Below are 23,799 nucleotides of genomic sequence, written 5' to 3'. Positions count from 1 at the left end.
CATATTATGGCTCTGTGAGCTACTGTTCTGGATGAGTAGAATAGAATGTTTTTGTTCAAGCTAATGAGGGAACAAGACTGAGACTTCTCTACTAATCTAATACAGTTTTCTTGTGCTCTCAATACCTCTTTTTCATACAAATCCCACCAAAGGCTGTCAGGATAGGAAAACTCACATCTAGATCAGGGTGTCATAAAACACGTCCACTGCAACCTTTCCTATTCCCTGTTTTATCCCTGCATTTTTGCACTTGAACATATTGAAATCTAAAAGTTTGTGTACATAGCAAATTTTTGCAAAATCAAGTCAGGTGTGAATTACAAGTGATGTCTTAAATTGGCCCATCTGGTCGTTTGCTCTGTCTTGACAAGCCTCAAATCCAACTTTTAATTCAGCAACTTGAGGCCATGCCTTGTCACAAGCACTGATATCATTTGATCGCTGCTGGTATTATGGGTCTAATCAAATTCAAAATAAAAGTAATAAGATATATTTTATGCATATATGGGGAGGTTGAAGGTTTCGTGAAACTCCTGGTAGAAGTAACTGAAGCATGATCACTGACAGCACGTCTTCTTTCATAAAAGTCTCTTCAGAGAAAATAAGGTAAAAGTAAACAAGTATTATACCATGTTTTGCTGAAGAAGCAGAGCCTTCCCAAGCTGACTTTTCTGGAAATAAAAAAGATAGAAGCTAGTAGAAGTCTAATATCTTTTTGAAATTCGACATGCTGTGAGTGTCCTCTGTAGCAAAGGGAGGACAGCTATGTGCCATGAGGGCCATGGCACATTGTGCCATGCCTTGGGCTGAGGTGTACTGGTGCAAGCACAAATCATGAGCTGCTGCCCTCCTGCTGTGACTCGTCCTTGCCCTTTCAGTGACTGGACATTGGTTTGACACAGGATCCGCTGTGGTGTCTTCAGCATGGCAGGAGACAGCTGCCAGGGAGATCAAGCCTGGGAAGTAAACACACTCTGTTGCTCTGCAAGAAATGAATCTTTGTCTTCATATGGGGTGTACATTGCATGCACTGTCCTTTGAAAATGTCCAGTGCTGTCTGGTGATTTGCAGAAAGCTCCAGCATGAGATAGATACAGATACAGCATTTTTTCTTTTCTCCCCACAAATCCCAGCATAATGTGGAGCTGGCATTACCTTTCTGAAGCTGCCCACAGAGGACTCTGCTGGCACTAGATGTGGAAGGGAAGGTTTTCTGAAGAGGGTTACCAACTGCCATTCCTAGTCAGACGCAGGCAATTGTTCTGCTTTCTTTTAAATCCCAAATTGATCAACGTGATTTGTTTGCCTAGTGTCACTTCACCAGGTCACCATTAATCCTGGTCTTGACAGTAGTTATGGAAATCACCTCCAGCTTCACTCAGCCATATTTTTGTTTCATTTTATGGAAGGCTCGTAGGGTTATTTCACAACACAGCTAGGAAGCACCTAAAATTAAGTGATGAAGTTTCCTAGTTTCAGAGTAAAAGAAGCAGAATCCAATACTTGGTGTGACTGGCAGTTTCACCAAAGCTTTTGGGTATTAAAATGTGCTTAATTATGTACAGTATGCATCATCATCAGAGAGCTAGATGTTATCTAGTGTGATTGTGAATTGCTGGCTGGTTGAATTTATAACAGGGACAGGCACTTTAACATTTGGCTTAGGACACTTCCTTTACCTCTTCTTATAAATGTTGAATGAAAACATAAACATGGATAAAAATGGTTTACCCTGTATGTCAGCTGGACTGCACCACCCGCCTCAGAGATGATGACATTTCACAGCTAAGAGGATCACAGTGATGAGCAGAATCACTGCAGTGAAGTACAGCGTGACAGCAACGTAACACCAGTGTGAATTCTCAGAGCAGACCACTGCCAAAGAGAAAAGGAAGAGGAGTTTCACTATAGACAAAAGCAAGGGAAATTTTGTTCTGAGTTGTGTTTTATTCCCAGGAAAACCACCCTTCTAACTGGTATACTAAATCATTCTAGCTAAGGCCTCAACAGGAATGTGTTACTATATATGCTATAGATCTAGTACTCATGGAGAGTGAAGAGAAGTTTATGAGGAAATCCTCAGTGTGCTGAAGATTCAACTGAAAACATACTGTGTTTTTTTTCAGCTAACTCTGTTTGTAGAACCTAAATCTTCCTTTGGAAATTGTTTTCTTAATCAAGAACCAAATGCTTGAAAACTGTTGAGATGGTGTCTAAAAATGTGATTTCTCACTTTTTGAGGATGTGCACAGCTTTGCCAGCACTGGTCACTTTGCTCTGGAATAGCCCCTGCAATCTTGTTCCTGAGCATCTGTGTGTGTGTGTGTTCTTTCAATACCCATTCCTTCATACTTTCAAGCCTGATATTTATGAATAAAAAAATAATCTAAAACAGGATTAGAACAAGCATCAGCCTTCTGTGTTTTTAAAAGACGTTTCAGTGAAGAACATGAAGGGATAGAGGTCACCTATAACATTTTGCCTGGATTTTGGTATTCTTAGAACAAAATTCTGAAAACCTCAAAATATGGATAATGTAGGCAGAATTGGAGAAAGGAAGGAGCGAAGAGGGGACTGAAGTATAAAAAGACAGTCAGCATACCGGAGGGCTAATAATGGTATATCAAAACCATACATTGCATTACTGACAAGACTTTTCATGTTGCAGTCCAATCCCAATTTCACTGTTATAAAATCAGAGGGAATTTAAATGAAGCCAGTACATTGTTTTCACCTTTATAACAGCAGAACTGAAATCTGCATTTGGTCCACTCTCTTTTCTACCTGACTGTGCCATATTTAATCAGAAACATCATCTAAAACTTTTGGTTTCTCTTTCCTTGTGGTAAGGCAAAATTAACCCAACAATGGAAACAACAATTGCTGTCACTTAGCATTTTATGCAGCTAACATTTTTTTTCTAAAAATATCTCAAATGCTTTTCTGCATTGCATGAAGTCTTTATAGAAGTTTATACTTTCTTTCCTTATCTTCTTTATTTTCACCACATACAAGTACATGAGAATTAAAACTCATATCCAATATATTATTTCACTTTGCAAACCTAAATTTACTTTCAAAGCTGGTTGCACTTTTTGAAAACATAGCTTAACGTATTTTAAAATATTCATTTCAGAAAAAGATGACACACAAGTACCTGAGTAACACAAGTTAATTCTTCAAAACCTAATTTTTGCTCCCTATCACTTTATGTTTTATAAAAACAACTCAATTTATGTGCTTTGAATGCTATTACTGACCTGTTCGTTCACTTTAAATACATTTGGAATTGGAAAACAATACATGGAAATTGTTGCTAAAATGAACAGAAGAGTTCCCAAGTGCCTCCACTGCAAAATAAATTTTAACTGTGTGTTCCAAGCATCCCCTCAGAAGGGGTAACAGGGAGAAGAGGATCAGAATCATCAGCAGAAAAGAAGGAAAGTGAAACTCTCCTTTACCCTGGAAAAATGGGCTAAAATGGGTTGTTGATAGGTGGGGAGTTGCTGTGTTTTGCAGATCTACCCACTACAGGCATGGCTTGGCAGTTTGCCCCATTTTCCTTTAGGTCCTGGTTCTCCAGTGAGCCACACTGCATGCCCCATGCATATTCATTTTCCCTGGGATCCTTCTGGGATGGACTAATTGTTCCTTCCCAGAAGAAACTGGGTCATATTTCACAGAACTATTCCCTTCAAATGGTGCAGACACGGATGGTAGCAAATTTGACTCTTTCTGTCCAGAAAAAACTTCCAACATTATCCCAGATGGACATTACCATGGTCCCACACACTCTTTTTTATGTTCCTAACAGCATATTGTAATGTCTTCTGTGCCATGCTATAAAAAAAGCTACTGTGGCAAGGTGCAACACAGTCTTGTACTTTCAGGCATTTCTGTACCAAAAAGACGCAACCAAAAAAGTCTCAAGGGGCCCGATGGAAATAAGAGGCCAAGGGCTCTACCATGCAGATGCAGCCAGTTTGCTCCATGGATTGCTGGCACTGACCATCATGGACACAAACCAGTCTGCACCAACTGGCCGGGGTACCACCCTTTACCCCAAGATGCAATCCATACAAATAGCACAGACATGACCCAAAGGCCCCTCGACTGAGTCCTGAAGGCAACCTAAGGCAGGCAGTGCCCATGCTGTGAACCCTGGCAGGCTGACCTGTTGGTCAGGGACAAAACATTCAGCCTAATGAAAACCTCGGAGCCTCTAACTGTACCTGCTAACTCTGAAACCAACATCACCAGCAGGCTCCAGGAGCCTCAGGGATAATCAGTAGCTGGGAAAGGTTTTGAAGATCTTTTAATTTACCTAAATATCTGAATCTCTTTGTGCACCTAGCCTTAAGCATCTCTTCCATTATATATATAAAGAGATAATTATGATGGTATACAAAGAGGATAAAATATAATAAGAAAGTTAAAAGTTTCCAGAGGTATTACAATACCTGTATGTGTAATCTTGGGTGTACTGTCAGACATGTCAGATTTCCATTTCACTTTCACCTCAGCATATGTTGTCTGATCACCTACAGAAACAAAAAGTGCTTCAGTTAGAGATGCTACCAAAGGATAGCCCTCACAGGTGCTGAACTGCCACAGTTCTCACTGGATCCAGCACCCTGTCAGATCAGAAAATCTCTGAGAAAACTCTCAAGAAAATGAGAACAAGAATACGCGAGAGAGTTTTTTTTTTTTCTGATGACACCCATGCCACTGAATCCCTTTTTTTGCCAAAAATAAATTACTGCAAGAGTGCATTATCAGAGCTCATGCAGACAATTGTATCACTGTGCAGTTTTCCAAACAAATACAAAAATGTTTTTCAGTTATTAAATTTTAGAAAATTAAAAAAGAAACTGTAGAAACAGTTCAGCACTATTATCACACACTAAACTACTCTATGCAAGTAATATAGTACTATTAATTCTTTTTTATCTTATTATTCCATATCTTTTACCCACATACACAAATCTGTCAATCTTTAAGCAAAAGTAAATCAATGACAATTTTGTTGGCTAGATTCAAAATTTTCTATGTATTTCTCAAGAAACTTGTTTCTTTCAGGTGCATTCAGATCTTTCATATGGGTACTAAGCATGCCTGTTTTCTGCTGTTTCTTCTTTCACAAAGAGAAGCAGTTCCTACTGGAACAAAACTATGCTATACTGTGTATGCATAGAGTAGAGACAAGCTCTTTTTCAAACACATAAGGACTAGACATCATTTCTAGCCGTTCAGAGTAGAACATCAAATGTACAAAGTTAGGCAAAACATAAACATACTATTATCATGTCATCTACAGATTTTTTTCCTCAGGAGCATTCTTCCAAGTATTTAAATGAAGTTTTTATCAATTACTAATAGGCACCACTGCAGACAAGCACAGATGTTCAGTACAATCCATGAATTCAATCTCTGCCACAGAAAGGGGAAAGGGAAGCCTGGCTGCAGTTAATTCTCAGCCAGAACAGTCAAAAAGCAGCTTTTTCTGTTCTTAATCACAGAAGACAGAAACTTGGGGAGAGAAGACTTGCAGTAGACTCATATGAGTCTTTACTGCTTTGCTAATTTATGACCTTTCTCATTTGCCAGCAGAAGAGGCCCCCTCCTTTCTTACATCAGTGCCTGTGATACTTGCTTTCCTTCACGCAGAGGCATTTGCAAGAAAGCATTTGAAGCTTTCTGTATTTGTTGCAGAACCGGCATGACCATTTGAGTTGCAGCAGCCATCTTCATTGAGAAGTTGAGACACACTCTCCTCTTGCCTTGGAAATCATCATTTTGCAAACCAAGGAAGTGAAGCAGGTGTTTCTTTTATTGCAAACATTTACCCTATTTGTTGCAATGAGGTATTGAAGCCACAGGGAATAATTCATTTTCCTCCAGTCACTGCTTTCTTCTCTGTTTCTTCCAAGTGGTGTTTCTTATGCTCCTTCCTGACTTTTTTCCAGTTTGTCAGCTGCTCAACTGATCATCAGGATAAACATCTTCCCCGAACGTCCTTGTTCTAAGATATCTATTTTTTAGGATTTATTTTGTAAAAAACTCAATGATCCTTCTACTTGATCAGACTGTCATTGGCAAATGTCATAAATAAGTCTGTCAGATACTTGTGCCTCAGAACATGTGGTCAATCCTTTCAAAAACTATGTAGCATCTCCAGACTACTTGGAGATATTGGCCCATATAAACCATACCAAACTGAGACATAGCTGCACTAAAAGAACTGCCTTGAGACAGAGAACATCCAGGCAAAATAAGTCATACCTTTTCTATTATTGGGAGACATGGCCTCCACATGCAAAAGTATTGCCCCTTGTTATGCATCGAGCTTGTGGCAGGCACTTCAGCATCTTCTGTGGCACTGTCTCACATTAGGCTTTCAAACATGGCGGAGGACAGCGTACATAACAGGAGCTGCTGGAAATGTCACTGTTCCATATCTAAGGGTCAATCAGTAAAAAGTCCTCATTTGCCTTGGTAACCACTAGCATGGTTGTGACACTCATGGTTGCCACTATTAAAAAGATGTTTACACCATGTCTTACAAGATTTTCAGGCCCAATAGATAATATTGAAAACATCAGGGTGTGATAGGTGATAATTTGTTACATCAACTCGTGAAGTGATTTTACCATGAAACTAGGCACTAAGTACGGGCTATCAACTCGTGAAGTGATTTTACCATGAAACTAGGCGCTAAGTACGGGCTATCACCACAATGATTGTACTGAGCCAGCAGAGCGATATTGTATTGTGAAATGTATGCGCGCGACCTGAAGGGCACCACGTACAACGCAGAGGAAGACCCCAGCTTTCATCCCGACCCCCCCCAGCAACAGCCGGCACAACCACAGAAGTTACAGGCATATAAGGGGACTGTGAGCGGGGGATTGCGCGCGCCGTTGGTGGAGCAGGAGACTCCCCGGCTGCCCAGCGCTGTTTTGCTTACTTGTGACTTGCTCAATTATTTTATAAATTGGAATTTATGCAACCCGGCCCGAGTGGTTGTCAATTTGTCGCGTTTACCTATAACAAGGGTGGGTTCCCCCAGAGGCATGGGATTCTCCGACAGACCCTATATTCCCCTCCCTTGCCTCTGGCCTCTCAGCCTAAATAGGGAAGAATTCCAGTCTGCTATGTTATCTTGGGTGTTTGATCACCTGGGTGGGTTTACTAAAAGTAACGCAAATTGGGCTGGAAAAGAACTTGACAATAGGATTTTCAGCAGCAGCTGTTCATTTTCCCAAGAGAGAGGATGATTTGCTCAGATTGCTTTGCATTAATACTAAGAACCTAATCACTGCTTTCCTTATCTTAGGAGGCCTCGCCTGCACTTCACTGTTATCCTGGAAGCTTAAACTGGGCATCTCCATAACAGAAGAGATCTGTTTCAGTATCACTGTAAAAATAGTGTATCCTTTGGAGACTGTAAGTTCAGTGACAAGTGCTAGAAGTGCTGGATGCTCAGGGAAGGTAAAGATGATCTTTTGATACCTGATTTCTATTTCCATTATGTTGTCTAGCTACATCGTGTACACACTGCTTTCAGATGCAAACACTTAAACATGTGCCCAGAAGACATCTCACTGCCTGGAGAGTCTCTGCAAGTCTATTGGCCCAAAGAGGCATTATTATAAAATCAGAAGAGCTGACAAGAAGGCATATAAATAGGAAGGTGACTGGAGATGTAATAAGGTAGGGGACTGTCATATGATACATTTTCTCCTCCATCTTGTGATATTAAATCCACACATGAGATGTCAGAGTACAAGGCAGAGGAAAGGTGGAGAGTTACAGGACAAGTCTGACTGACCCTGGTAGCTTTCTGTAGGTGTGGCAGCAGAAGGAAGGAAGGAAGGAAGGAAGGAAGGAAGGAAGGAAGGAAGGAAGGAAGGAAGGTGTGTTTTTATATCAACTGGAACACACTGGTTTGAAGGTTGCCTGCTTTGCATGTTTTGCCTCATTTCACAGGAGTTATTTCCATCAAATTTGCTTGCTGGTAGTGTATGAAATAAGGTGGCGTTTCTTAAGAGAGAAAGCAAACAGATTTTTCTCTGAAATGCTGTGGGGAAGAAGAGGAAATACAAACATAAGCAGTATGAAATGTAGGACAAAGATAGCAACTTGGAGATTAAAAGGTCTAGCCAACACGTGTGAAAACTCAGGGAAACAGTGGAGGTGAGGAAGGGGGCCGAAAGGAGAGGAGAAGAAAGTGCAGACTAGTAAGGAGACAGGCACAGTGGCCATGGGGAAACAGACAAAGCGTAGAGCTATATCATGAGATAAGACAGCACAAACTTTGAAGTCCATAGCTCAAAAAATGTTCAGATACAGGACAGTGTGAATCCTTTTTCTTTGCTGGTGTAAGCTATTATTCCTATCCCACAGGAGCAACGTTGACCTTTTCCAAGCCTTGATGTATCAGTGATTTAATGTAAAATATGCATGGAGTAAGACAACAGCTACCTCTTTTGAGCTTTGTCAGGCAAGTGTGCGCTAGCTAACTTAGCTGCTCTGAACTTAAATTTACTGTATCATGACAAATGCCAAGCTTTTATCTAAAGAAAAACAACCTCTTAAGAGTTCCAGAGATCCTGAAGTCTTCCTTGGACTTATAAAAAAAGCTGAATGTAAACAATTTTTAGTACTGAGCACAGTCAAATCCCTGTCACATTGAATGCAATTATTTCTTTCTCACACAGAAAGCAAGGAGTCAGAACAGTTAACAGTGTTTGCCTGGCAGAAGATTAGGATCGCAATTTCCTAAATTAGCGTTCAAAATTAAAAAGCACTTAAACACAAGTTTAAATTGAAAATAGAGATTATAACAATATAAAATGCATATGCATACACATAAGGACATGAAAGAAAAATAATGATTATGTAGGTTAAGTGATTTTTTTTCAATATGTCTCACTAGGACACATTTGATGATATTAATGAATGGCAAATTGAAGGCTGATTTAAAATACTTCATGTAATATATTAGGATAAGCCTGTAGAAGTCATTGCTTTAGGGTCTTACTGAAGTAAAGAGTTTATCAGGACACTAAAAGGATGCAACATTCATAGGAGTGACAAGAATATTGGGAGTTGCAATGGAAAATATTTTTCAAAAAATATGAAAGGTGAAATGCTCTACAATCATACTCTAAAGCATAAGAAGAACATGTCTGAAATTTGGTTATTTAATTGGTCTCATAACTGGACATCAATTTTTTTTTTTTGGCACTGTCTTTTCAAGCACCTAGTACTGGCTACTTTTCAAAGTAGGATATTGGGTTAAAGGGTTCTCAGGATAACTTACAACATTAATTTCTAAACGCACCTCACTCAAGTATATTAAAAAGTATGTGAAAGCACTTAAAACTACAAACTAATGGTAGCATTAAAATATACCTGGAATTTTGGAGGATAATCTTAGATGAGGAAACAAAAAAGATAGAACAGATTTTTATGCTTTCAGATTTTGAAATAATTTATACAGATGGTCGTACTGGGCATATGTGTACATCTCCAATAAGTACTTATAGGGTAATTCTACACTGGGGTACTAAAGATTGTCCAGGTAATGCAATCTTTCTATGGAGATCTGATCACCATCTAAGGGGCAAACCGAATTAATGCATGATAGATGAAAATATTGTACTGTACAGATGTTTTAGGTACTGTGTCCGGTACTGTGTCCTGTGTACTGTACTTTATTAGCATATTTAGGACACATTTTCCTTTCATAATTGTGATCTCCAAATATTATCACTTTAAATAAATTTTCCATGCTTAATTGTCTAGAAAAGTTCTATTTTTTGAATGGAGTATAAAAAAAAGAATTTGATGTTTTTGTTTTAAAAGTGTAAATTATTTCCTAGTTATATTATACCCATTAATTCATATCTTTTGCATTTCATTTTTTGAAAATATATATTTAAAGCAATGTAGTTTTATATTTGAAGATTTATCAATAGGTCATACACAAATCTTATGACTAACAATTTTCAGAATTATGGAAACTTTCACTGACTCCTGACTTTTGTTTTTCTCAAAATAGTTGTCGGTTCTTCTAAACTTTTAGTAGAGAGTGAAAGAGAGAAAGGAAGGAAGAAAGGAAGGGAGAGAAAGAAAGAAAGAAAGAAAGAGAAAGACAGACAGACAGACAAACTTACCTACTGTTTTACAAATTAAAAGTATTTCTGGTATCTAAGAAAATTAATCAAAGTAAAATGTAAATATACCGCAGGAGGGAGAAATCTATTCAGTATCTTCACTGCACTGTAACTGCCAATGAGTTTCTAATAATTTGTAATAATATTTTTAATTTCTGATCATTAAGGTATTTCAGAAACAGCACATTTCAGCCATACTGCTGAAATAGAATTTGGGATTTGAGAGAACAGTCTTAATGTTTGCTAGTATTTATGCTCCTTCTACTAATAAACATGACTTTGCCAAGTGAATAGATGTATAATAGACACAGATACTAATAGTTCTAAAAGTGCTTTCAACATGACTTCAGCTTCTTATGAATATTTCAGTTCAAGAAAGGATGAAAGTTTAGAATTTTGTCATTGAACAAATAAAAAGTAAGTAATATTTAGCTGAACATTTCTTACCTGCATCTGAAGTTTGTGAAGTAAAATGCACTCTCTCCTCTGGTGATACTTCTGCATAAATCACCTCACTTGCCATTTTGAAAAAATGTCTTCAGATCTGTGATCAAAATATGCTCATCGAAGAAGCAGTACCCTGTGTTACATCCCTTCCGGCCTCCCCCCACCCATCACACCACATAAGGTCAAAAGAAATGTTTAGATGTCTGTTAAAGGGAAGGAAACAAAACACTTCATTTTTTTTTCAAATGTAAACTCTCATCTCCTAGCCTTCTATAAACTATTCTTAATCCAGAGCCCCTTCTGTTGTGAATGTCCTATACAAACAGCATAACTATGATTTTTATCAACTTGCTGGTAAATTGTGACCTTCAGCCTGCTTGTGATATTCATTTGGAACCTGACCTTGCACGTGTGGAGTAACCAGGGCTGGACTACACATTAACCATCACAACGCAGGGGACATCACTAAGCTCAGAGTTAAATCAGGACCGAACTTGATCCATGAGTGCTCTGCATCTTAGTCATTAAATGTCCTCACTAAACACAGGCAACTCTCTTTTCTTTTCCTCTAGTGGAGGTATTAGTTAAGGGTGAAGTAAATGGAGTTATCATGGTGGAAAGTCAAGATGTTCAGTACTATGCCCTCTTGAGACCAACCATGAAACCATGACTTTTTCATCTTGAACCATTAAAGTTTTTCAAGGATGGGCTGTCACACTGGGAGCAATCCTGCACTGTCAAAGAGGTGCACTGTACTCTTCAGCAGTGTGTGGTGGAGGTAACGGTAAAATGACCTACTTTGTTAGGATTATTTCTTTCATCCCTCTGCATTAGATTCCAAAGGATTCCCTAAATTAAAATCCCCACTGACTTCTTAGACTCTGTCTGAGAAAGGATTTCAGTGTCTTAGCCCTGTGAATGTTAAATACAATACTTATTTTCAAATTGTAGCAGTGTTTCATTGTCTTATTCATCACTTTTATATTTTTTTTTTAGTGTTCAGGGAATATTCAATGTGTTTAACAAACTGAGATCACATTAGCTGAGGGATAATTCTCTGGTTTAGTTTAGCATGATCTGATGTCCTTTTGCAGGAGGTTCAGGATCCAGACTTTGTCTGCTAAGGGCCCTCAGAATGGGTTGATTTTTCTTGAAAGTTCAACAGAGCACTTTCATTGTACCCTTTATTTTGTCCACTATGAGCTCATGTAAAGTCTAATCACTGTGACTTCTGCCAGAGTCTTGCAGCTTATTCAATAAGGGCAGATCCCTGAGCAGAGTCCTACATGCGCCAGCAGAACTGCACAGTTGAAAGGATGCAGAGCGCAGAGCCTGCAGCTTGCACAGACTCCCAGGCTTGGCATTGAGCTTCCTCCTCCCTTTGAGCCAGTCAGAAGGCTAAACCTGCCAGACACCTGGGAGGCTCTGTGGCATTCCCTCTTCTTCCAGGGGTAAGCTTGGGGTGAGGTGATTTGGAGGCCAAGCTCTTTATGCAGCCCATCATACCATGTACTTTGAACAGAAAAAGAAAAAAGTTTGACATGAGTGTACTGACTTTTTATTCTACTCCAACGATTTGGAGTAAATATAAAATACTCAGCCATACTGAAAGACTTACTGAAAACCGTGTAGGAACACATACATTTAATATATACATACATTAAGCACATATTCCTATTTAATGCCATGATAACACAGGGTAAGTTTAGAATGTCTTTATGAATCATACTAAAGAACAAGCCATCACCTCCAGGCCAATATATCCAGCCTGGCTTTGTAGGCACGTCTACACTATTCAAGGTTAGTCACTCTGGAGGGAACTGGATGTATTCACAGTGAATGTTAGCTGGAGTAATTGTTACCACTCTGTTACTGGTCTCCCACAGGCCTCTCCATCATGTACCCCACCAAGAAGTCATTTACGCTGTGTGCAAACACTACCATGTCATCATGCTCCTTATTTGGATGCACAAGCCCTCAGACTCTGTTTAGCACTCATAGCAAATACTTGCTCTCCAGTCCCGCTTGGGCTATGTAATAGCACGTCATGGCCAAGGACTGCTGTGAGATTCGGTTCATGCAATAGGATGTTTGCAGGTGAGCTTGCATTAGACATCATGCCATCCTTGAGCAGCATGTAGGGAAGGGAAAAATCACTTGCTAAGGGCATTTTCAGTAGCTCTGGCCCCTCATAGTAGCCTGATACGAATCCTGACTCAGAACAGTCTTCCTCTGCAGAAAGGAACCATTCCTACCATTCCTTATATGCATTATTCTGTGCACCTGGGATGACCAGGAGTGGAGTGATCACACTCGAGGCATACCCCTGGGAACCAGCTCCTGCTCTTCAGCAGAAGCCCATCACGTTGAAGGGCAGAGACATACCTCCATCTGGTGCATCCTTTCCCTAGTCTGTCCTGTGGGAGACATTCAAAGATCATTCGTCTGACCTGTCAGGATAAGATGATAAGTACCTTGGAGGTACCAATTTCTCTCTCCTGATTGGAAAATAATTGTAAGTAACCACCTTAGATTTAGACATCCATCCTTAGGCACCTAAATGAGGAAGCAGAAAATTTCAGGATTAAAGCATTCCTGTCCAAAAGAATATCCACCACTTCCCTTACCAGGCAGGTGATGATTCAGTTGAAAAAGACACTTGCTACCTGACTTTGTAGCCAATATGTATTGAGGTAGATTCTTCACTTCAACAAAATACATGGAGAACAGATTTGTATTGGCACTTAGGTGCTAAATTGTGCCATGAGTGACAATGATGCAAATTTAGACTAACTTCACTAACCTTACTAGCATTCTTCTAGATTTATTTATTGTAGAATCTGAAGCCTTTGAAGACACCTGGGGAAAGGAATGAAGGGTTTCTGAGGCACAGAAGCCGGTGATGTTTGATCACCGTTTTCTGGCCTGCTTATTATTATATGCCACAGAACAGCCCAGTTGCACTGACAAAATTATTTTGTCAGTGGATTTGAGGTGAGCATATAAAGATGTATGTATCACTAAAAGGATATTTCAAAGGTTTGGGAGAGGTCTTTTGCCCTCTTAAATTAACCCTTTACATTTTAATAGCACAAAATAGTTGGTAGATGTCTCCATTGCACCATAAAATATACCAGAAAATATATTCATTTAAACTGAAGAAACTCTTACATGCCCATATATATTTTTCTTAAATATATGAGTTGTATAAAATAACTTGACAGAGGTAGCAAGAGTGTGAAGAAGAAAGAAGCGTGGAAGATGAAAAAGGAGCGCATGAGATGGGTATTGGCTACAAACTCATGAGGCACAGGAGATTTGGAGATGAGCATTCCCTGACCTGCTTGATCTCTTGAGCTTCTGCGTGTGACCTACTCTTTCCCAGAACCTGAAGCTCTGGTACTGCTCCTAGTTGAAGGAAGTCCCTTAGTTTAGGTTAAAAGAAACATCTGTCTTTTTTTCTCACATAGGTAATAGTAGCTACGTATCCTGCACTGGGGCACAGTAGGGACTAGACAACTTGTGGAAATCCTTTCCCAACCTTTTTTTTTTTGTACTTTTTTAAAATGATTTTTTCATGGTTTTGGATTCTTCACTATGAAGAATAAATTCATATCATTTATACCCCAAACAAATGCATAACTTATGTATGTAAATCTTCATGGGTATAAGCCACAGTATAACTTTGAATCTTCTCCTTTTGAGCTTTAGCTCATGACCTAACTAGAGCAGGACAGGCAAAATAACAGCTACTGAGAATAATCAAAATGTAGTCTATTTTTTTTTTTTTTTTTTTTAACGAATCTATGTGAGGTGGGAGGAGCAAGCTTAGTGTTCCTGGGAAATAAAGCCTGTATTTTCAGGAGAGTGGAGGCCCTGCCATCTCATAATTAGCCACTATTTCCCTAAAGAATGATGTGGATTCCTAAAAGGGGGACAGGAAAATATTTTTATTAATGCTTATGACCATACTGCTTATGAAATATTTATATCATTGCTTGTTCTTAAGAATGTATTAAAAAGTATTGAATAGTTTGTTTTTATATTTACCTAGTTACTTTCCATTGAAAAATGTATAGAGTAATGAAGAATATGAAGAATATCTAATTTATTTTCTCCCCATCTGTAGATGCAATTCAGCTATTAAAGAGCATGCTGCTGGAAAACCAAGAGTATTAGACTGTCTGCAACTTGATTTCTGTCTCACACAAGTACTTAGTGAAACGACTTAGACTATATATGTTGCTGGACTGTAACATATTCAGGTAAAAGTAAATCAGAGGCAAGGACAGTGCTGACACATGGACCTTTCTCAGTTTAGTGCCTTATCAACTCCTGTTCATTTCCAGTAACAGCAACAGAATCCAGGTGTGGGGATAATGATCTGAAGGCTCCCAGTCTTTGTGGGAGACCAGAGACACAATATTGTTTCCTTCTGCAGCACAGCCCGTTATCAGGAGAAAGCTTCAGGTAAGACTGTATGTGATGACATTATTTTAAATGTTTGAAGATCTTTGTAAGTCTGAATAGAACAGTCTGGATGTATTACACAGTGTATATCATAAATGGAATTAATATCATGGAACTGGGTTGCAATTAATAATCAGCTACCTTCTGCCAAAAAATAATGTATTATTTTATACACAACTTTTTAAAAAGAATTTATTTTAAAGGTTTTATGCATTTAAAAACTCAGAACTGTTATGAAACATCATTAAAGCAGTGCTACTTCAGAAAAAAATCTTAGGAAAAGGAATTAATCAAAATTTGAAAGTTCTAGTATTAATAAAATCATTAATACTGTTGTGTTATTCTTATAGAAATCTATAGCAGATTGCTATTATTATTATTAATATTAATATTATGAGAAAGTGCTCTCCTAGTTTGTATATGGGCCTGAAAGAGCCAGACTGTTGAATTCTGAGCCTTCCCTTGCCCAACTCTCCTAAACTATAATTTGCAAGCTTGGATAACCTATTTTTTGACTGTATAATGTGGAACAAGTATTATATAAATATTAAGATATTAAAAGAGGTACGAATCGTGATTCTACAAAGAATACACTATTTTAGGGTGTGCTGAAACTGTTTCAATCAATTAAATTCTGAATTGCTCAAATAGCTTAGAAGAAAGCACTTAGATAATAATAGTAGGTGTTCCATAAATGCCAGGAAAGTGAATTTGGTGAGAAAGACAAGTACTCCTACCTTTACCAAGTCATAGAAGGCAGACAGCTTCATCTGACTCAATTGTACATTTGTTCTGTTTCAATTCTTAAAAATAGACACAGCAAATTTGACTGTTTGCATTAGATGGTCATTACATCATCCTTGTCTGATGAGAAGCTCAATGAGGCCCTGCCACAACTTTTTCTCATCATCTGCTGTTCCTATAGACATCGCGGTTCCCATGGATGGCAAGGGACACAGCATATGCGATAAGAACCATAGCCAGTGATCTGTGTCTAGATTTCAGCCAGATAAATACACACCATATTTGTACCAGGACTCCAGGCAGCCCAGCTCAGGGAACGGCCAGGAAGGGTATGAATCCCCCCAGCACAGAGGTAGCTGCATCACAGATATGTCTTACCTTGTGGAAATACTGTAGACTATCCAAGGCTTCAAAGGACTGTGGAGCATCCAAGGGTTCAAGAGCTGGCCTGGACCAACAGGTATCTGATCCAGCAGCTCCGCAGGTAGGACAGGCATAGCTAAAGCTAGGAGTGATTTTGTGGAGTAAAGTTCTGTATTTCACACTTGTCTTTGCTTAGCCCTACATGCTCCCCCTGCTGCCTTCTCCTCAGTAAGGACTGAGGAGAATAAGCAGCAAGAGAGAGATGCAGGGCAGGGGAGAAAAAAGATTTTTCTAGGTGATGTTCTGGCAGACTTTATGCGCAGTGCATGTCTGTGCCACTGTACCCCTCTGCCAGGTGAGATCTCCCATGGCAAGCACCAAGTAATTGTAAACACTACTGCATGTGGTTTGCAACCAAGAGTGTTTGCTCATGCCTCGCTTGAGTCAGTTATGCTAGGTGTGATGCAGTATGGCAGTATTTATGCCAGTGCAGACCTGGCCTTAATGTGATGTGAAATCATGGTATAAAAGTTTTGGCAGGACTAAAAGTATAAATCTTCTGGGGTAGGCAGAAAAGGAAGGTCTGAGTGAGAAGAAAAACTAGAAAAAAATCAGGTTGAATAAAACCATTCTGTAGATGTAAAAGAACTTTCTTTCATCATATTTTGATATTTCTAACCCCTCATTTTAAGTAAGTATATCTATATTTTAAAACGATTGAGATATGCTTTTGGCTTGGATCAAGTGTGATGGTTTTCAACAGTTCAGATAAGGTGTAAAATCCTGCAGCATTTGAATGCTGTCACATTCCTCTTGGGATGGGTTGCTGCAAGTAATGCATCAGGATTGAGGACAGTTGTAAGTTAGGCTTCCAGACTTACCTTGTCTGTTGCTAGACTTCGATTTCAAAAGTCAATGCTTAACAAATACAATGATGCAAAAAAAGGGGGGGGGGGAAGCATTCTGAAAATATATGCCTTAGATTTTATTTTCTGCATTTTTTTTTAAACTATGTTTTTGTTTAAACCATTTCATGCCTCTTTTGCATGAAGTGGTGGGACAGCAGTCACAACTCCATCCAGAATAGTTCAAGGGCTTCAAATTTGTGAAACTTGCAACCTAATCCTGAGATAATGAGGATCTGACTAGTTTTAGACTCACTATTGGAATAAAGAGGCCACAGATTTGCAGGGAAATTGTTCAGTATTGTGCAAAGCTTCCGACTACTGATTATTTCTCATCAACTGATTTTATTTGCCTGTACCAATCAATTCTTTTGAATGAAAATCATCACTTCATCATCAATTACAGAATTAGGGATAGCAGGAATCCATTAGGAGATGACAACGTTCACAGTATGTCCAAGCGTGCTAGGGAAGCACAGGTGTATCAAAGTGCTTTAATACTTCAGGAGCTGGAAAATATTATTTGATGAATTGGGAAACTCTACTTTTAGAAACACATTTACTCTAATTGTTTTAATAAATCTAATTATTATTGTATTAATTGAGCACAGATAAGCATGTTGGATTCTGTACAGATCATGCAGTGAAAACTAAACTGTCTGCCAAAAAGCTCACAACACGAGGAGAAATTTATAACACAGACAAACAAGAAATCAATTATTCTTCCAGTCCATTTCAATTGTAATCACAATGGTTAAATAAAATAGGAAGCCAAGTACTATCTTCTGGTTTTGTAGGTTGTTACTCTGATTCAAACTTAAAAGGAAAATGCATTAAGCAATTCACCTGAATGTAATGATTCTGCTGCTATGTTCCTATCCTCAGATCAACTTTGCTTGAGAGACTCACAACAATGGTGAATATTGTGCAAGTTATGCTTGACAAAAAAAAAAAAAAGCTTAAAACGATAAGTTCACATGGGTTTCAGTTTTCTTAAAGCTATTTTAAAATTATCCCTAATCATAATGTAAGACTTTTAATGTGAGGCTGTGACAGAGCTGCAGACAAGTACACCTACAACAATTCAGGCATGGACTGAAGGCTCCGTGCTGAGCTGCAATGGGGCTCTTGGGCCCACGGACAAGGGGTGTGGGTAGAGGCCCCAGTTAGAGGCTGGTCAGGGCTATGTGCACTCAGGGCTCTTGACACCAGTGCTGTTTTGGCCTTTCATGGAAGGATGCTTTAATGTAAAATATGTAACAGCAGCTGGACAAGGATCATGCCTTGGTTTCTGCACTCCAGAGGGTGACCATCCAGAGTCATGCTCATGATGAACTCACATACCATGCCACGCTCTGGTTAAATACTGAGTTTGTAAATGTCACTGTAGCAAAGTGTTCTGTGCATACCTATCAACAGCAACCAAACACACATAAGCAAGCAGGTATCATAAACTAAACAAAGCAATCTTGGATCACCACAAACCTAGAGCAGAGGATCAAGCTCAGCCAAAACGAGAGACCGAACGCACAGCAGGTAGTAATTCCTTTAAGTGTTTATTGGCATATTACAACACAGCATTATGGAGGACAGCTATATCTTCGGAGTAATAGTGTCATGGGTAGCCCCTCCAGCTCTGACCAGAGCAACAGAGGTGAGCACCTGCCAAAATGGACTTCTCACCTTGTCTGGCACTTCATGCCCATTCCCTCAACTGACCTTTGACCTGACACGTGGTAGGAAATATGTCCCTATTCTGGGATTCATAACCCTCTCCAGGGTTGCTTACAACTTGCTTCCCTTTCTGTTCTTGTGCTTTCTTGGGGAACTTTCATGAGAAACTAAAAAATATTGTCTCTCTCTGGGCTCTCTGTTCCAGTTTCTTTCTCACCTGTTTCTTTCCCTCCAGAGGAATACATTTGCTTGATAAACACCAAATGTATCTGCAGCAGTTTGCAGTTTCTCCTTTGCAGTTTTCTGAGGATCTATATGCCAGACTGTTCACCTTCCCTGTGAACTTCTCTGGGCTTAACTTGGTGTTCTGTTCCTAGACTAGCACATTTTCCTAGCTCAAAAGGCCTTTCTCCTGGTTACACCTTTGTAAAGACAGTAGCATGTAATCATGTTTTACAATTCTGAAGCTTATTATCAGAGTCCTCAAGTAAAGTATCCATTGTCATGTCCTTCTGCAGTTTCAACAATGAAACCATATTCCCCCAAAGTAACTCTGTTCTTTATAAGAGGCATTTTATCGTCACTTCTTGGTCCTGCCACTTTTTAAACAGAGTAGCTCTTTTCATGGAGTCACTATTACTTGCTGTATTGCTTCCCAGTTGACCTTTGAGAATTTTGGATATGATCTTCCTCCACTGCTTCTCTTGTCTCCGTGGATACTGAGATCTCCTACAGCTGAGAGTTCCAATATTTGGAATTCCAGCTTCATATGCAGTAAGTCTCTGTACTTACATAGCCAACTGTGCTCTACTGGGAGTCTGTGTTGGGATTAAACTGACCAAGGGTGCAAAGCCAGCTCTTGAGTGAGGAGCAGCTTCTGGTGGAGTTAAAGGCTGAATATCTATATGGACACAATCTCCATCATCAGATGTATTTACATGAAATCTAAAAAGACAGGAGAAAAATAAAAATTAGAGCAGAACTTTGGTATGAAAATTAGGGGATGCTAGAAGACCTGTTTCTTGTTCTGGGTCCTATGAAGCTGTGGAGAACAAATTATAGTGAACAATTTAAAAAGGGTCCAACAGATCGTTGGGAGGAACAAAATTCACTTGCATATGAAATGCATCCCCCATTGTGATGCTCCTTCTACTAAAGCAAGTTGCTTTGCTCCCAGCAGAGACATATGGTGTGTGCTTGTATTTCAGAATCTGCAATATGACGTGAATGTCAAAGGCGTAAGTCTCCAGAGCAGCAGAGATGGTATCGCAGAAGGATCTAGAAGAGCAATATTTGCCCAGTACAGAATGGGGCTCTGCCACCTCTTTCCACCTGTTTTGCTGTGTCTCTGCAGAATACAGGAGATGTGGATACTAATCAGCGTGATACAAAATGTGCAATAGTGATGCCTTCTGAGACACAAGCCCCCAGCCCACTGATCTTTAGGGCTGCTCTTGAGCCCCTCAGTCAGTCTTAGGAGCCCTTGTCCGTATAGGCTGTGAGGACTGAATCCTGCAAGACCAGCAGAGCAAGCTAATTCAAATAATCTGTAATACCTGGCATTGATAATTCCTCCTAAAAAGGCAAACTTTTATTTAGTGGGATTGTACAAGAACAGTTACTATAGACATAACACTAACGGCCTAGCGTTATAGACACATAAAAAAGCAGCAATGACATTATATATATATATATATATATAAAAAAACAGATCTAAGTTTATTTTTGTTTGTACTGATAGAAATCTGAGGTAATTTCATTTCAAACAATAAAGCAGTTTCACCGGAGCACTAGTGAAAATGAACTGAACAAAGCCTTTCTCTTTTCTTTGCTACTTACATATTTTTAAAATCAGTTTTATTCCTCTTCATCCCATTAACTCGCTTCCCCCTCCCTCACATTTCTGTCACAAGTAATCGCTCGTTGGCAGGACAACTCTACCTCCTCTGAAGGACAACGGCAGCAGCTCCATCTAAGCATGGGATTTGTGCAGGTGCAGTTATTCCCTGGAGCGAGGTACCTCTCACTGATACAGCCACAGCAGCCCAGCCTGGCTCATGTGGACGCCATTACACAAGAATAAAGGGACACTATGCAACTTCCACCTTATTTTGTGCCCCTTCCCCACTTCTCTGCAGACATACCTAGTTCAGTATTAGCATTCTTACAGCCATATCACAGAATCACAGAATCACAGAATGCTTGAGGTTGGAAGGGACCTCTGGAGATCACATGAAAACCCTCATTTGGTAAGCCATGCCAGTTTATCTATAGAGGAATAGTTAATACAAAATAACATTTCTACATGGACAAAAAGCAACTGATTTCCCTTACTCTCCTCCTACACAGTATATTTAAAAGAAAACTCACAAGTCTGTGTCAAATGATTCTCCGTTCACCCAGAAGAATTCATTTCCTCTCTTGTATAGCCCAATCCAAAAGTCTGTAGTACGTATTCGATATATTATAAAGTTCTAGACAGAACAGAGTAAAATGATGTATGGCTATGATTATATAGCTTTTTATGATTATAATTTATTATTAGATAGCTCATTATGATTATATAGCTTTTTATATAAAAATTGCATAAACAGCCACACAGAGTATACAACAGCAGACAATTTTTTCCCACAGATCACTAATATTTTATTGTTAAGCTTCATTAGATGAAATATGAAAAGAAACCCTGGAGCCACCACTAACAGTTAATTAAATCCCAGATATTTAGTTTATATTCAAGCAAGATATTACTGACTGTGAACCCATCCCCTGCCCTTCCCTGTCACTGAAAAAAACCACACATTTCATTAGATGTGTATCATGGAAACCATATAACACAACATACTGGTCAGTTAGTGCAATAGTTTCACTGTATCACCAGAAAAGGTAAAGAAAATTAAGTTTCACTAAAAGGATATGCAGTTAGGGACACAGTGCCTGACTCATCACAGGCTGGCCTGACTGTTATGTCATTGTATGTCCTCAGATGCCTTTCACTTTTCTTGCTCATGAGGCATGCAGAAGATCCTGAATTGGTAGGACTTTCTACAGCAGATTTCAAGAAAATAGTAAAATCAAAAATGATTTGAAAACATGAAACACAGTTAGAATATACTGCATGAAGTGGGTATTTTCAGTACCATGCGTTCCTGTATCATATAACCACAATCAGTCTTTGCTTTTTTGCCTTTTATGAAAACAGAGAAATTATCCATTTTGCACAAAACTAGTAACACATCACTGTTTCTTAGTTGGCCACTAAACCATTTGTTATACTAAAGAAAGTACATTCTTTTAAATTATGTGCTTAAACAATATAATGAATATAAGATACATACATGTGCATCAGTGATCAGTTAATTCAAAATTAGAGTTATATTTGCTGTGGGAATTACTGTTGGCTGAAGATAAATCACCTTTGCATACCCTAGAAAGGGAATGAAGATCAAGAGCATGGGAGGGAAGAGGACAGGCTAAACTGCCTAACTTAAAATGCATACCTAAATTGCCTATTTAAAAAAATAAGCCTTCCTTAATAATTAGGAGGCACAACTCCAATTTTATATTCCTTCAGAGATTACTTTTAATTTATACATATTTGCCATTTTAATTTCTGAAATGGCTCTAAAATAATAAAAGAATTTCTGAGGTGAATCTTAGTGAATAGACCACATTTCATTGACCAGGTTTTGTAGATTGTACAAACTTGCAACGAACAGGTCTGTCACGCAATATGTTGGGTTTCAATCTATGCAAGGGAATAAGTGATGGAGTTACAGAAACTGTTAGAGCAGCAGGCATAACACTAAATTCAAGGCACTGGAAACTTTACCAGCTCTTGGCAGTTGTCAATCACTGCAAGAGAAGCTCCATGGGCAGAGCAGAACTTCCGGCTGGAATCCCAATCTGCTGCAGCTCCCGAATCATAGTAACATTTCTTCTTGTAATACAGTCAGTCATCAGGGCATGGCTCCAGCTGTAGTAATCTCGGTGGATCTTTTGTTCAAATGAAGAGAACATTACTTACTTAGCATGAAGTATTTAAAATTAAGTTGTATACACAATTACAAATCTTAGACCTGCTTCCTCTAGCTTGAAAATATCAAAGACTTGCATTGAATCAAGCATGAAATGGGTGAACAATCAAGATACAGTGCTCAGTGTTAGTCTTCCCAGCATACCAGCTATGGTGTGACTGGGAATGCTTGATTACATGCTCACACACCAGGCACGGGCCAGCAAATGGACTCCTGCAAGTCCACCTGAGACACTGCTGGAAAGAAAGTCAGGACAGAAAGCTGTCTTTGACAGAGAGTGCAAACACAGGTAGTAATATCTAGGGTGAAACATCCAGAATAAGGGTCATAAAGGAGTACTAGCTCTATGAACTCTGTTGTAAAAACAACTTCCCAGGCCAGAACCAAGTCAACACAGCACGGCTTTATGAACTCTGCTGATGACTCTATTGTCCTTGCCATTCCTCAGCACTTTGCCAAGCTGCAGTTAAACAAAACCCTGCAGAAAAGGAGTGAAGTAAGTCAGTTTAATGCTACTGTAAACAACTAAGGACAACTAAATGAAAAACTTGGGTTCGCTTTCCTTTTCTAGATTTCCTGTAACAGCAGCCGTGAACGTGTGCGGGAGAGCTGGAAACAGGTGGAAAACACCTCTTATCCATCAACAATGAGAAGACTAAGGGGAAGAAAACGTTAAAGAGAAATACTGAATCTCTTTCTACAGCTAGTTTATTCTAACAAATGCACTCACTTAAGCTAAACCACATTAAGAGTAAAATCACAGAAACAGCAATGACAATTCCGGCAATTCTCTTCCAGAAACAGAGGTATGAACACACGTCTAAAAAAAAAAGAAAGAGAAATATTAATGTTTTTCAGTGTATAAAGCACATGTACAGAACTAAAAAGATTAGAGCCCCGGTCAAAAAAAAAATCAAGCAGATATACGATAAATTAATTAAGACTTGTGAGCTCTCAGATTCCTGCCGCGTCCCCGGC

At 39.0% G+C, this 23,799-nt stretch overlaps 1 protein-coding gene and 1 long non-coding RNA gene across 2 annotated transcripts; both read right to left on the bottom strand.

Moving 5' to 3' along the window:
- Positions 1 to 1,738: 1,738 nt before the first annotated feature.
- Positions 1,739 to 10,715, bottom strand: LOC112966721. The gene is made up of 3 exons (XR_003253717.1): positions 10,629 to 10,715; positions 4,461 to 4,541; positions 1,739 to 1,875 (listed from the first exon to the last, which is right to left on the bottom strand). It is a non-coding gene; the product is annotated as an uncharacterized LOC112966721 (long non-coding RNA).
- Positions 10,716 to 18,663: 7,948 nt separating this feature from the next.
- Positions 18,664 to 23,262, bottom strand: LOC112966694 (C-type lectin domain family 2 member L-like). Its single transcript, XM_026067069.1, has 4 exons — positions 23,161 to 23,262; positions 22,617 to 22,724; positions 21,155 to 21,258; positions 18,664 to 19,729 (listed from the first exon to the last, which is right to left on the bottom strand). Exons 1-4 carry the CDS (start codon positions 23,260 to 23,262, stop codon positions 19,573 to 19,575), a joined length of 471 nt encoding a protein of 156 aa, XP_025922854.1. The 3' UTR covers positions 18,664 to 19,572.
- Positions 23,263 to 23,799: the final 537 nt, after the last annotated feature.

This window comes from Apteryx rowi, unplaced genomic scaffold (genome assembly GCF_003343035.1).
Source record: "Apteryx rowi isolate R43461 unplaced genomic scaffold, aptRow1 scaffold_1038, whole genome shotgun sequence".
Taxonomy (NCBI): Eukaryota; Metazoa; Chordata; class Aves; order Apterygiformes; family Apterygidae; genus Apteryx; species Apteryx rowi.
Note: the sequence above shows the minus strand (reverse complement) of the source record. Positions and strands in the feature narration are given on the sequence as shown.